The sequence below is a fragment of the Hippocampus bargibanti genome, linkage group LG07 (assembly GCF_051943395.1).
Source record: "Hippocampus bargibanti isolate YZ-2025 linkage group LG07, ASM5194339v1, whole genome shotgun sequence".
Taxonomy (NCBI): Eukaryota; Metazoa; Chordata; class Actinopteri; order Syngnathiformes; family Syngnathidae; genus Hippocampus; species Hippocampus bargibanti.
This window is the reverse complement of record NC_142740.1, coordinates 16560900-16575666: the sequence shown is the minus strand read 5'-3', so window position 1 is coordinate 16575666 and position 14767 is coordinate 16560900. Positions and strand designations below refer to the sequence as shown.

Sequence of the window (14767 nt, the reverse complement as noted above, 5' to 3'; positions counted from 1 at the left end):
TGCCAGTAAAGAAAGTCGTCCTTGATCAGTCCTGTTCCGACTGTATGTTTTCAGTCTTTTCAGTGCTGAGAATGACCGCTCCACTGATGCTGTAGTAGCTGGAACAGTGAGCATGAGCTGGAGCAACTTTGTCGCTTCAGGAATAGTTTCAATGAGATCCTTCTTGGCCAAAAAGCTGAGAAGCTATCCAGGAAATTTACATTCATCCCTCACCGTTTGTGAGCTATACAGTCCGGTGTTGGTCTTCCTTTTATTATCTCCTGCTTCTCTTGAAAGTCCAGTTTAGAAAAATTTTTCAATTTAGATATATAATCCTCCATTCTGAAAATAAGGCCAAGCAACACGAAAAAATGACTGGATGGTTGCACTTAACTTGCTAACTGTTTACTGTAGCTTGCTGTCACTAATTCTATTATTCTGCAGCCGAGGAGTCGCAAGAAGAATCTGTAATCACCAGCGCCCCCTGTCATGAGGCAGGAGAACTGTGTGCCTCACCTATGCACACAGTTTTGATAAAAATAAAATAAACAATGTAGTACAGTGTTTATAATGTACAGTGACTGTATATTATATCTTCTTCTTTTCCTTTCGGCTTTTCCCTTCAAGGGGTCGCCACAGCAAATCGGTGTCCTCCATCTTTAAAGGTTTGATCCGCATGTGTGTTTTGGCCAAGCTTTTACGTCGGATGCCCTTCCTGACACAACCCTCTGTATTTATCCGGGCTTGGGACAAGAAGACTTATGTCCCGTTGTGGCTACAGAACAAGCAACTCGCTCAGTAAAAGGCTCCGAAACACAAAATGGTCATCGGCACAGCAACATTCAAAAAAGCAAAAACTATACTCACCATTTGATGACAATGCTCTAATCTTACCATGACTGTACATTATATACACCAGCTAAACTGTAGAAATTTCGATTTTGAAAAAAAAAAAAATCCAAAAATGGTGAAGTTAAATGGAAAAGAATGTTAAAGTACAAATCACTAAATAAATATAACTGTTTAATTTATTTTGTCACTTGATATTTCCATGATGACAGGCATGGCCTCACCTGCCTCCCCTGACTGCACGTCACTGCTCCTGACAGGTTTGTGTGTTTTTTTTTTCAAAGGTGACTACTATTTAAATGTGTAAACAAATATGTGTGCGTATTTTGTGCGTGAAAGTGTTACTCTGCCACTATGCATGTTGTTTTCTATGTTTCCGTGTGTGTGCCATTGTATTTGTGTGTGAGTATGCATACATGTAAAGTTTCAGAAATCATACGTTGAGAGGTTTTCGTACTTGCGACTCTGTGGTGCGTGTTAAAATAATGTGAGCATTACAAAAGTGTAAATAAAACACACAAATGATGTAATTGTTTATATATTCAATTTGGATAAAATATTTTCTTTTTCTACAGTTTCTTTTGTTTCACTTTACAAATTATCTGTCTGTACTGCATTGTGTCAATAGTTGCTTTATAAAGTGAGTATTGTGGTCAAAATCGGGACTCTCCCAACCAAATCGTGAGACTGTACATGTATGATAATAGTAATAATAATAATAATAATAATAATAATAATAATAATAATAATAATAATAATAATAATAATACTAATAATAATAATTATAATAATTATACATTTCATTTATAAGTGCCTTTCAAAACTCTCAAGGACACTTTACAGTCACAGGATCTTTTTTTTTTGCGGGTGAGCAGCGGCAGCCGCACGCGCCAGCGTTCACACAATCCGGAAGCAACACAACGTCGTGTTATTGTCTGAATGGTTTTGAGAGCGCGTGCGTGGACGGGTGCTGGAGTTTTGTATGCTGAAGTGAGTGAGAGAGTAAATCGTGTGTACGGCGCGTGTTCCGATGATGGGCGAGGAGGAGTCCAGTTTCCCTTCACCGGGCGCGCCCTTCTCAGACATTCAAGGATGTTCGACTTGGAGGAGGCACCTGCACCATGAAGAGACGCTTGCCGGGAGGAGGCGGGGCAGCCAAAAAGTCCAACGTCAACAACAACGAGCTCTTGCTCCTTCACGACGAACCCTCGGAACTTCACGACATCGTCGGGGCAGCTTCGGTTCGAATCTTTCAGAAGGATGCCCGGGACTCGGTGGCACCGGAGTCGTCCGCGCTAGGACGCCAAACCGGCGGCATGATATGCAACAAGAACGGAGACTGTCGAAGGGAACCCACCAGCTCGGGGAGCCTGTCCTCGCTCATATCCCGGCAAGAGAAGCACTCCGATGGGGGAGTAGAAGCGACCGACGGCGAGAAGGCTCCGAGCATGGATGGCACCGCGGTGGCTGAGGGACCCGGGGCCGAGGTCATGACCGTCGCGGCTTCGGAGAAGAAAGACTCCCGGGTGTCTTTCTCCCACGCGCCCTGCGGTCGAGGGCACACCCCGACTCCGCTGTGTCGGAAGTCGTCCGCAAAGGGGGTGTCGGCGGAGGACGGCTCTTTGATCATGGCTGACGACGGCGAGTCCAGCCGTAGCCAGACGTACATGCAGCGGCAGTTCAGCTCCATGTTACAGCCCGGGGTCAACAAGTTCTCTCTGCGGATGTTCGGCAGTCAGAAGGCGGTCGAGAAAGAGCAGGAGAGGGTCAAGTCGGCGGGCAACTGGATCATACATCCGTACAGCGACTTCAGGTACAGGAGACAGTAGTTGCAGGGAGAAAGTGACAATTAACGCTCGGACTGTACTTAACCAAATTTAAAATGGATTAAATTTGACACCACGTCAATATAAAGACATTTATAACATAAAGTTACTGGACATTCAAGAGACCAACTATCTCTCCTCACCATATGCGGCCATCTACCTGCCCGCCCATCCACTCATCTTTTTATCCATACAGCTAATTTAGCTACTTCAACTCACCTGTCCATCAAACCATTTCTCTGCCATCCTTCCATCCATCCCATCCATCCATCCATCCATCCATCCATCCATCCATCCATCCATCCATCCATCCATCCATCACCCCACCTCGCACTCTGTCAATTACTCCATCCATCAGTCTCGCCATCTCTTCATTTATTTTTCCATTTGTCAAACTGTCTATTATAGAAAATGACACAGGCAAAGATTGACTAAAATATGTATTATTGTAAAATAAAACAAAAAAATCATGTGAAATGTCAAAAGAAAAAAACATGCAGACTTAATTTTCAGATGCTTTGAATTGTTTTGTATTTATTGTCATCTTGTGTCAATATTTACCCACAATGTTTTGGTTTTGTTATAGCAATGCAGTGTCAAACTCTTTTTTTTGTCGCGGGCCACACTGCAGTTACAGTTTTCTCTCAGGGGCCGTTATGAAACCATATTTGGGGACACAATTGGAATTTTTCATCTCCACATATTACATACAGAGCGCACAACAAATTAAGAAGTACAAAATAATGACTGTTATTGTGGTTTTCATGGGACAATTAGAAAATTTAGTTCAGATTTTACCAAGCATCATGGCACTTGACATGCTTGATTTGCTTTCGTGGGCCGAAAAAGAATGATGTGGCGGGCCAGATTTGGCCCCCGGGCCTTAACTTTGACACTGGTGTGTTATAGGATTGTGTATGATTGAGAGTGACATGTCTTTATTTGGTTTAGGTTCTACTGGGACTTCACCATGCTGATGTTCATGGTGGGCAACCTCATCATCATCCCCGTGGGCATCACCTTTTTCAAGGATGAGACCACCACGCCATGGATCATCTTCAATGTGGTATCCGACACCTTCTTCCTCATGGACTTAGTGCTTAACTTCCGCACGGGTATCGTGTTCGAGGACAATACCGAGATCATCCTGGACCCCAACAAGATCAAGAAGAAGTACTTACAGAGCTGGTTCGTGGTGGACTTTGTCTCCTCCATCCCGGTGGATTACATATTCCTCATCGTGGAGAAGGGCATCGACTCGGAGGTGTACAAGACGGCCCGGGCGCTCCGCATCGTGCGCTTCACCAAAATCCTCAGCCTGCTGCGCCTGCTCCGCCTTTCGAGACTCATCCGTTACATCCACCAGTGGGAGGAGGTAGGAACATATTGGTCTCAGTTCCTAAAAAAAGAAGTATTGAGCATATTGCAATCCTGAATATTTCCTCATTCACAAAAAAACTATTGGAAAGCACCTACATTGTTTTATTTCATGCCAAAAAGGGAACTCATACACTTAAGATGACTTTTTGAACACAGCCAGTGGAGCAACACATGTAAACAGACAACGTATCAATCTTCACAGCAGGCATATATTCTTTATCATCTACAAAGAAGGACTAATATCACACACGACATCTTACTGAGTCAGAGTAGCAGCACAAGGAGGATTGCATGGTGATATTAAAGTGACTCCAGGTAGCCAAAGTGGAACTACACAATCCATTTGATTACAGTAGTAAATTATGAGGTGCAAATTACAATAATTCCTTTCACACTATTTAATCGTGTAATACTCTGTTTTTGAAAAGCAAAATTTTATACAGTGCTCTTTTTCTTCATTGACAACACGAAGACCAAAATGTTAGGTTTTATGGGGACGAGCCTGGTGCTTATTTTAATTTACGAATATTGTCGCGGAACAAATTGAACTTTGATCTCAATGCACTTCCGGATATGTCAAGAAAATGTCATGACTTGAAAATAACAATACATATTTCCAACAGGAATGTCATATTTCTGGAAACAGAAGGTGTAATTTTTCCGGTGTGAAACCGTTTTTGCACCCTGATTATTATTTTCTTTTCTTTTCATCTAATTACAATCTCTTGTCTTTTTCGCCCTTCTCAATAATTTACAACAGTTTTAAAGGCGCTTATAAATGCAATCTTCTTCTTTTCCTTTCGGCTTTTCCCTTCAAGGGGTCGCCACAGCGAATCAGTGTCCTCCATCTTCAGCGGTTTGATTCACGTTAGAAATAAAATGTATTATTATTATTATTTATTTTATTTAATTAATTAATTAATTAATTACTTAATTTTATTATTAGTAGTAGTATTAGATTAAATCGGGCAAATGGCATTTTCCCAGAAGGAAATTGCAATTCCGGTCAAGCTATACTATCACCAGTATAATCAAGAATGCAGTACGCAAGATCTTGTGACCAACAAGGCAACTGATGTCACTTAGACTGTACTTAATGTGAGCTGCTTGGTGATACAAAGCATACGATTGTTGACAGTTATTTGGAACCGGGACTTCAAAAATAACCTTGGGACAATATGCTCTATGCTACTGCCACAATGTCTGGCGACAAAAGACATTATTTGCTGATCATGTAAGCAGCATTACAACGACTGATGCACTTAACTCATTCACTGCCAGACGATGTGCAAAAATGTGTCCACTCCAGTGCCAGGGTTGTTTTCATTTTCACTCAAATTGCAGGGCCAACAGAATATTGCGTTTTTGGACTACGTAAACATTCAATGCAGCTTAAGAAACTTTAGACTCTCTTCTTTAATCAGAAAAAAATAGTTTATTCCTAAGTTACAGGATAAGGGTCTGGAGTAAGATGAGTTGCAAGTGGGGGGTGGGTGGGCTCTACAAATGGCAAATGCTGCCCCTTCGTGGAAGGGAAAAACATTGCCAGAGGTCTGACCAGTGCTTTATCGGCCACCTCTGCAAGAAAAAAAAACAAAACCCGAACAAATTGGGGAATGGCGCTCCACGTCATATTTTCAATTCCTGAATACATTCGGGAATGGCAGTGAATTAGTTAATAACTATTGCAAATGATTATTGCAATATACCAATGCTAACAATTACAAACTAAATCAGCAGTACCAATCAAAACTTGTCTCTCAGATGATTTAACATCTACGTCGTGTCAACAATATATACATTATTATTTTGTCAAGGCCTGCTCGAGACATCAAGTCATTGTAAAAGTAGAAGCTACCGTGGGCATAAAAGTCGACTAAAACACCAGAACTCCATTTGGGGATAATCAAAAGTCAAATGTTGCATTTGTCCCAGATTTTGATGTGATTGGTTTATTCGGAGCACTGTCACATGACTGCTCATAAGAGGCGGGTGCACACTTTTGCAACTGCACAATTTTTGTTTATGTTTGTGCGCGCGTGTTTAAACATAAATTCCATCCTTTCTTTTTCAAGATAACTAAGCTGCTGTGAATCACTGAAAACAACCACACAGCCTTTTAATTGCCAAGCGGTAATTTGAGTTTGGGGAGAAGCCTAATTACTGTCTCCGTCACAAACAAACAACTACGTGAACCGCACTAAGTACACGCATCACATCAGCTCACATCAGCTCGGGTATGTTTGGCAACAATTATGTAAAACATGTCATGATACTGGGGGAATAACAAAACATATTTTGCAGGGGCGGAAAAAAACATCATTGGTCTGCAATAAAACCAAGTTAAGCAAGAAAGCAGCCCTAAAGAAAACATTTTGTTGTTTTTTTGTGACAAATGTGAAAAAAAAATAATTATAAGTGTACCCAGATTACAAAAAAAGTCATTTGTGTTTTAAGAAACAAACAAACATTTAATGGTTCAAAAAATGTAAATTACAAGATGAAAATAAATGTACAATGTCATAATATTCTCAGAAAAAAAAAAAAAAAATATATATATATATATATATATATATATATATATATATATATATATATATATATATATATATATATATATATATATATATATATATATATATATATACCTGTATCGAAAACGGAGCAATTATTAAAAAAAAATAAGCATTTGCGAGAAAATATACACAAAAACATTATTTGTCCGCTGTGAAAAAAATGTTTTATAAGTATTTTTTTTTTATAAACGATTAAAAAAAATTACATGATAATATTACAAATATTGGAATCCTAATAATGTTGGATACAAATCGTGGGTTATGTAGCCCCCTATTAGTTGCACCACACACTTAGTGACAACCGGCGTGTAATTTATGTGTGTGCGTGTGTGTGTGTGTGCGCGTGTGCGTGTGTGTGTCTAGAGACCGCGATAAGGATTGCCGGGAATAAGCGGCAGGAAGCTCTTTTCCATCAAGCTCTTCAGTCACTGGCAGGATGATGCTTTTGTTTTAGCACAGACTGAGGGAATGTGTGTCTGTGCGTGTGTGTGGGGCGAGGGGTTGCTTGCTTGTAAGTAAAAGTGATAGTTGTTGGAAAATTTCCAAAGTAAGCATATGAACAAATGACACAATTCTCTTGAGACTTGGTGAAGCAGCATGTGGCTCTTTACTCAGGGTTATTTTTGCACTCTCGGTTCTATGTAAATGTAAATTTAGGTGTTCATGACCAGGACGCGGCTCGCAGTGGCGGGCCGTGCATGTCACCCCTGGGCCTTCAGTAGTAAACATAAAAAGTTTGATGTGATTTACTAGAGTGTCCTGTTAGCCAGAAATAACTTGTGAAGAAAGAAATACTGTCATTAAATTGTTCGATGTTTTACCATGAACGTGAGAGTCACGATATGGGATCAGAAATCACTCTTTCACACCACAGAGACGATTGAACTACAGGATCTAACTTCAACACACTGTACTTAAAATACCGTATTTTCCGGTGTGTAAGACGCACCCAAAAGCCTAAATATTCTTCATAAGATGACCCTGTGCCTTATACGCAGGTGCGCCTTATATGTGAAGTATATTGAGCCACAGCAGGTCTCACAACTACTGTCAGCAGCCACGACTGTTTCCCCCTGTTGAAGAAGTCGTGCATAACCCCAGCCTCTAGTGTTGCGCCTTGTAATGTGGTGTGCCTTATATTTGGAAAACCTTTAGATATTATATTTTGAAAACTGTTTTCATTCATTGACGCTGCCCCTTATAGTCCGGTGCACCTTATATAAGATAAAAGTTTGAAAATACACCATTCGTTGGGGGTGCGCCTTAGACTCCGGTGCGCCTCATACACCGGAAAATACTGTATTTATAATGAAAAGAGAAGCGGATTAGTGACTGCTTGTACGATTGAATGCTGAACAAAACAAAGTTCCGAAACCTGCTAACACCAATACGTCCGGGCGGTGGTGATGTGTGTTTTATTGTCATCAAATATTGTTCGAAACAACAAACTTTAATTTAACATGGCATCCTTTTCACTTATATATAACACTTGTTTAAGTTACGTGTCGTTCCTGAAATTTTGACATCTTCTTGCAATAGTCTTTGCACGCGTTTGACATAAATATAGCCTGTGATGCCTGTTATGTGATGTATCCGTCTGACCACTAGGGGGCTTTATGTATGATGCAAAAAAGTCAGGAACGTGCAAGGTGGGGTCGGTGACAGCAAAAAAAAAAAAAAAACGTTTCACTGGGGCATCTGTATAAATGAAGGGAGGACATCTTACAGACACATTATTGACACACAAAAAAGATTTGAACAAAGCTCACTTTTGTGTGATATATTTCATTGATTGTACGTTTATTTTCAAACCCAAAGACAGATTTTTAAATACGTAGATGGCTCATTTTCCAAAAACAAACCTACAATATCACTCAGTTTATCTCTGTTTCATGTTCTCTTTTTAATTGATTTTATATGAACTTTGGCAACGCAACACAATATTTTATTAATTAATTAATTAATTTACAGTTTTAGTGAAATATTTTTTTTCACTGGGGGACTTTTTCAATGTAATTAGTGGGAGTGTTGTTTGTGCATTTTCATCATTAATTAATAACGTGACACTGATTTTGTGTACTGTAAGAAAAAAAACCCTCTTCATTCCGCGAACGCAGTTACCCCACAACAAAAAAATCAAGTAATTGTAACCCATGATCTCATTTCACCCCAAATAAGATCGTCAGTCGCATGAACGTGACCAACCGCGACATCACAATGATGTTCATCAAGTCCTGACAAGGCGACCAAGAGAAATAATGGCCTTCTTCCCCTCCAGATCTTCCATATGACATATGACCTGGCCAGTGCCGTGATGCGAATCTTCAACCTGATCGGCATGATGTTGCTGTTGTGTCATTGGGATGGCTGCCTGCAGTTTCTGGTGCCCATGTTGCAGGATTTTCCCTCCGATTGCTGGGTTTCCCTCAACAAAATGGTGGTAAGTAAACGTTAACTGTCGTTAAATTTATGTGTACCGAGATGATTTTTTTGGGGGGTTGGGGGGTGGGGTTAAAAAAAACGAAGTAAATCGTGAAAACTAAAATTCATTTCAAACATATATTCCTGAATTAATTAAAAACAAAAATAAAACAAATACCTGTCGATAAATATATGTGTCTATCTTTCTCTCAGTTTCTGTGTCTCTGTCTCTCTGTCTCCCTGTCTCTGTCTCTCCGTTGCTACGTCTCTGTCTCACTATCTCGTATTTATGAAACTAAGTAAAACTAGCTATAAATGAAAAAGTCCTTTGTTTTCATTTTATCAATTAATGTCATACGTGTGCTTTTGGGGTTAATTTTAAATATAGTATTTTTTGAAGCTTAAACAGTCATTTGAGAGTCATGTTTATTTTTACTTTACACTCAACCACTTCTCCAAAGTTTGAAAACATATACAATTAGTACAAAAAAACTCTATTACTGTAAAGCATTTTCGATAAAAGATCAAACGTGTTCAAAAAATTGCCACGAGATCTTCATCGTGACATCGTCATATCATGATATAAAATGCAGCTCACCAGTTTTTTATCTGTGCAGTTCCACCACCCCCTTGTGACTAGTTTAATAGTGGAATATAATTTGAATAGGCATGTTTTCGCCACCTATGTTTTCGATTTACGCCCATAGCCAGATGAAGGGGACCATAAAACTTTCGAGTGTTGGTGTATTTTGGCTTCGACAAAATTATCATAGTTTTGGTCACTGCTATTGCATTTTTCATCACGTTTCATCTCTATTCAGTGTCGAAGCGGCATCATTACTCGCCCCTTGTTGAAAGAGCGTAAACATTGCAGCATTAGTGCTCAAATAAACGACAGATCATCATTACGAAGGCATTTGAAGCATGGACGTCCACCTCCCGCAAATACTTTTGATGCACGTCTCTGAGAAATAATGACTTGCCACAGAGTTGAAATGAGCCTTGTCGCATAGAATTTTGGATTGGATTGGATTGGATTGGATTTGCCTTTATTAGGAGATTCCGGCAGTTAACGAGCTCCCTCAGATCATTAGTGGGAAGCTTCTAAAATCCTTATTAGGGTGGTTTTTATCATATTTAATTTTAAGCAACACTCAATGCAACATATGGGACCGCACATGCACGGAGTGTCATTTGTGTTCACTTGCTGTCAAGTCAAACATGACTTCTCACTTGAGCTTGATGGTGGTGAAGATTTCCAATGTCTATTTTTTAAGTGATCATGTTGGTTAAATATGTAGATGTGAAAGTCTATCTTCTTTTACTTTCGGCTTTTCTCTTCAAGGGGTCGCTACAGCAAATCAGTGTCCTCCATCTTTAGAAGTCTGATCCGCAGGTTTGTTTTGGCCAAGCTTTTACGTCGGATGCCCTTCCTGACACAACTCTCTGTATTTATCCGGGCTTGGGACCGGCACAAGAACACTTATGTCCCTTTGTGGCTACAGAACAAGTAACTCACTCAGTAAAAGGCTCCCAAACACAAAATGGTCATCGGCACAGCAACATTCAAAAAAGCAAAAACTATACTCACCATTTGATGACAATGCGCTGATCTTACCGTGAAAGTCTATGAATAACAAAAAATGTCAATCAAAACAGTTTGATTGACAATGATCCTCATCTGGCTATGCTTCTCGTTTTTGCATTGAGGCCCCATGTTTTGGAAGCATTACGGTATTCCTGATAATAATAATAATAATAATAATAATAATAATAATAATAATAATAATAATAATAATAATAATAATAATAATACAAGAATAACAACAACAATAACAAAAAGGACAGTAATGATAGTAACAATAACAATACAAGAATAACAACATCAAAAAAGAACACTAATGATAATAACAACAACAACAACAACAACAATAATAATAATAATAATAATAATAATAATAATAATAATAATAATAATAATAATAATAATACATTTTATTTATAAGCGCCTTTCAGAACTGTCAAGGACACTTTACAGTCACAGGATAAGAATAATAAAACCACAGATACAATTATAAATAGGTGGGAAGAATTGGAAAGTGTTGCCTGTTGGTGCTGATAATAACTTGTTTGTCATCATTTCCGTGCCAGATTTTTGTTGCTTCTACCATTTATATCTTGGCTTTGTTTCTTTGTCATTAGACCAAATAAACAGTTTTGAGAGCATTCCAGTCAACTTGCCTCACTTTGTAGGCACATCCATGCTCCCAACTTGAAATACTTAATGGAACAAATCTGCCTCACAGTTCATAGATTGTTGGTTCAAATCCCAACTTTGTTCTTTGCGGAATTTGTATATGAACCTTCCGGTTGAACTGAGATGACTGTTTGTGATTTGTAAATAAGCCAATTCATTTGAATTTTAGACCGCTTAAAAGGATTCAGAAATTAAATTAGTTTTGACAAAAAAAAAAACAACAAACAAAACAAACAAACAAAAATCGTTTAAAAATGTGTATTTATTTACATCACAGCTCAAATATCAAGTGTGACGAATTGCTTCCATTTTTTTAGATCCTTTTAGGGGACAGCGGTAACTACTATTTGCAAATAGTTTTTTCTTCTATTAATTATTATTTCACAGGAACATCAACCACTCCAATGAACTCCTATGTGTGTTGCTATAGACTTCCATTATTTATTTTTTCATACCTGGAACACGAATGAAATAAACTGGAGACCCAAAAAAATCCCAATGTAGGTTATTATTTTTGTGCATTTAACTCATTCACTGTCAGGCATGTGCAAAAATGTGTCCACTCCAGTGCCAGGGTTTTTGTCATTGTCACTCGAATTCCAGGACCCACAGAATATTGAGTTCTAGGACTCCATAAACATTCAATGTGGCGTAAGAAACCTTAGACTCTCTTCTTTCATTAGAGAAAAAGAGTGAATTCCTAAATCATATGGGTCTGGAGTTATATGATCTTGAAATTAGGGCATCTGTCCAAAATACAATGCAATACATACATATGTAATGGGTTATATAGCGCTTTAACAATAGCGCTGAAGCTGGAACGAAGCGCTAACATGGAAAAAGGGGAGAAGCTTCTCCCTTGTAGAAGGGAAAAATATTGCCAGAGGCCAGTGCTTTATCGGCAAGAAAAAACATAACCCGAACAAATATGACGCTTGACGTCATATTTTCAATTCCCGAATACATTCGGGAATGGCAGTGAATGACTTAATGATTACATTTCATCTGGTGTCCCCCCACCCAAGGTAGGTTACAGTGAGTGCCAGCGTTTCGGTTACATAATGGAAGACTGATGCCAACGTTTTATTTTTTCAAACTTTCGTGGTGTATCAAATTTAGGAAACATTTATTTAGACTTTACAACTACACTTCTTTCTCTATTTCATTCTTTCCCTCGCTATTTATCATTTAGTTTTCGGACATGTTCAAGTATTAGAAACAAAACACTTTTGAAAGAATGGATCTGACCATAGCTGCTTTTGTGTTGCTTAATATATTAAAAGTCTAAATGGAGCTGTGCCAAGCAAGATAAGCTATCTGTTGTTGCTTTTGGATGTTAGGCACGGTCTGCACACTGTCACACACACACACACACACACACACACACACACACACACACACACACACACACACACACACACACACACACACACACACACACACACACACACACACACACACACACACACACACGTGCACACGTGCACCCCCCACCCCGCCCCGATCATACATCATTGACGTCTCATACTCCTATTGTATAGCCATCTAAATATACTCTCCGCAAATGCATGTAAATGACAAATTAGCCTTTGAGAAAAACGGCCACCTCAATGAACACAATCTCCTTTTATTTTATTATGCACACCCTTATCTCAAAGGAAAATTCGCCAAATCCATCAAAGGAACCAAACTCATATGACAATGATGGGAAATGTTAAATAACAGCAAACCTCAACTCGGTTTTATTTAGAGAGTAGCCCTTCCTCCGTTATTTGAATTCGTTTAATTCTTACAAGGTGCATGGGTGTGCTATCACAAGTATATAAAAAAAAAAAATAACAAAACAAGACAACCACAGTTGCGTTCATAAAAATGTAATGTTAAAATAAAATAAAATAAAAAAAAATAAAATAAAATAAAATAAAATAAAATCAGAATCATCCTCAATCATTTCCAAGTATGTAGAACACAAGGAATTGGTTTCCGGTCGAACACGCTGCACTAGTATCATCGTCAAAGAATTCGTCAAAAAAGAGGCACTATACAGCTCCACTTGGGCTACTGTTCAAAGAGTTAATGGCTTGGGGAAGAAGCTGTTTAAATATCTGCTGGATTTGGTGCGCATGGATCGGTAGCGCCTGCCTGAGGGGAGTAGCTGGAAAAGGTGGTGGGCAGGGTGCAAAGGGTCCATAACAGCAATAGCAACTGTTGTTAAAGGGCTATATAAATCAAGAGTTTTGAAAGGCGCTTAGACATTACAGAAAATGTATGTATGTATTGTATTGTATTGTGAAAAATACTTCAAATTTACAAATTTATGTGCTGACACATGATCAGCTAATCATGTCCTCGTCTGTAGACTTGGTGATTTTTTTTCAATTAAAGATGGATGTTATTTTGAAAAGTGAAACAAAACCCCCCTCCGACCACCCACCAAATACAAAGAAAAATACAAAAACAGTCTATCCATTATTCATGTTTGGTTTTCTCTTAGAAGTTGACATAGATAAATGTCTTATGTGTGGGTTTAGAAAATATTTTAACAGCACAAAAAATTAAGAATGACCTCTCCTACTTTTCTTTCAGACACACTGGCTTTTAAATGATAATCACGGCCCTTAACTAATGTCAGTTTTTTAACTTCCAACCTCTGTTATCCACACTGTCCACATGTCACTTGTGACGACCACCACACAAGGACTGCCCTATTATTTGTATTCCCAAATGAATTTTATCATATCACACACAAAATCAATGTTTTATTTTGTATTTATGTCCATGCATAGTTTTTGCAATGTTATGGTCACCTCCAAATGTTGTTTATCCAGCCGGAGGGAAATATCAGCCAGCTCACCACATCCGCCCCCCACTCATGCCCCCCTGCCAAAATGTCAACTGAATTGGCTCACTAGCAGCTATTGCTCTCTGTAATGGGTCCATGTTAAAAAGGTGTGTGAACCGCAGATGTTTGGACAATGTCATGCAGGATGAGGAGTGCCAGCGGAGGCCTTTCCTTTTCTGTAATGAAGCCACAACTGGGGAAATTTTGCACCAACCGAAGCAAACTAGAGCAGGCAGATGTGGGACACCGTTAATGAGGCGCTCTTCCTCTTTGAGACAAAGCTGCATTTGATCATGGGTGGTGGTGGTGATGATGATGAGGATGATTAGCCTCTCCAAAAAACAATCACCGGCGCTCATACTGTACACCAGTGACGTGCGGTGAGGTTCATGGCTGATGAGGCACTGACGTCATCAATGACGTCACCGCTCGTCTCTACTTCGTATTTGAACGGTAAATGTGAAAATTCAGCGATTTTGAAAAAAAATCCTAAAACGGTGAAGTTAAATGGACAAGAAAAGTACAAATCACTAAATACATCTAACTGTTTAATTTATTTTTTCATTTGATATTTACATGACAGCTTTCCATGATGACAGGTGAGGCACTGCCTCACCTGCCTCCACTGACTGCACGT

General features: G+C 39.0%; 1 protein-coding gene across 1 annotated transcript in view; it reads left to right on the top strand.

The window, feature by feature from the left end:
- Nucleotides 1-1127: 1127 nt before the first annotated feature.
- hcn2b (hyperpolarization activated cyclic nucleotide-gated potassium channel 2b) overlaps nt 1128-14767 on the top strand; it is a 35928-nt gene continuing 22288 nt past the window's right edge. Inside the window, exons 1-3 of the mRNA XM_089000355.1 lie at nt 1128-2641; nt 3606-4029; nt 8889-9050. Of these exons, the coding sequence (XP_088856481.1) occupies nt 1950-2641; nt 3606-4029; nt 8889-9050 (1278 nt within the window). The 5' untranslated portion in view covers nt 1128-1949. The remainder of the gene's footprint in view (nt 2642-3605; nt 4030-8888; nt 9051-14767) is intronic.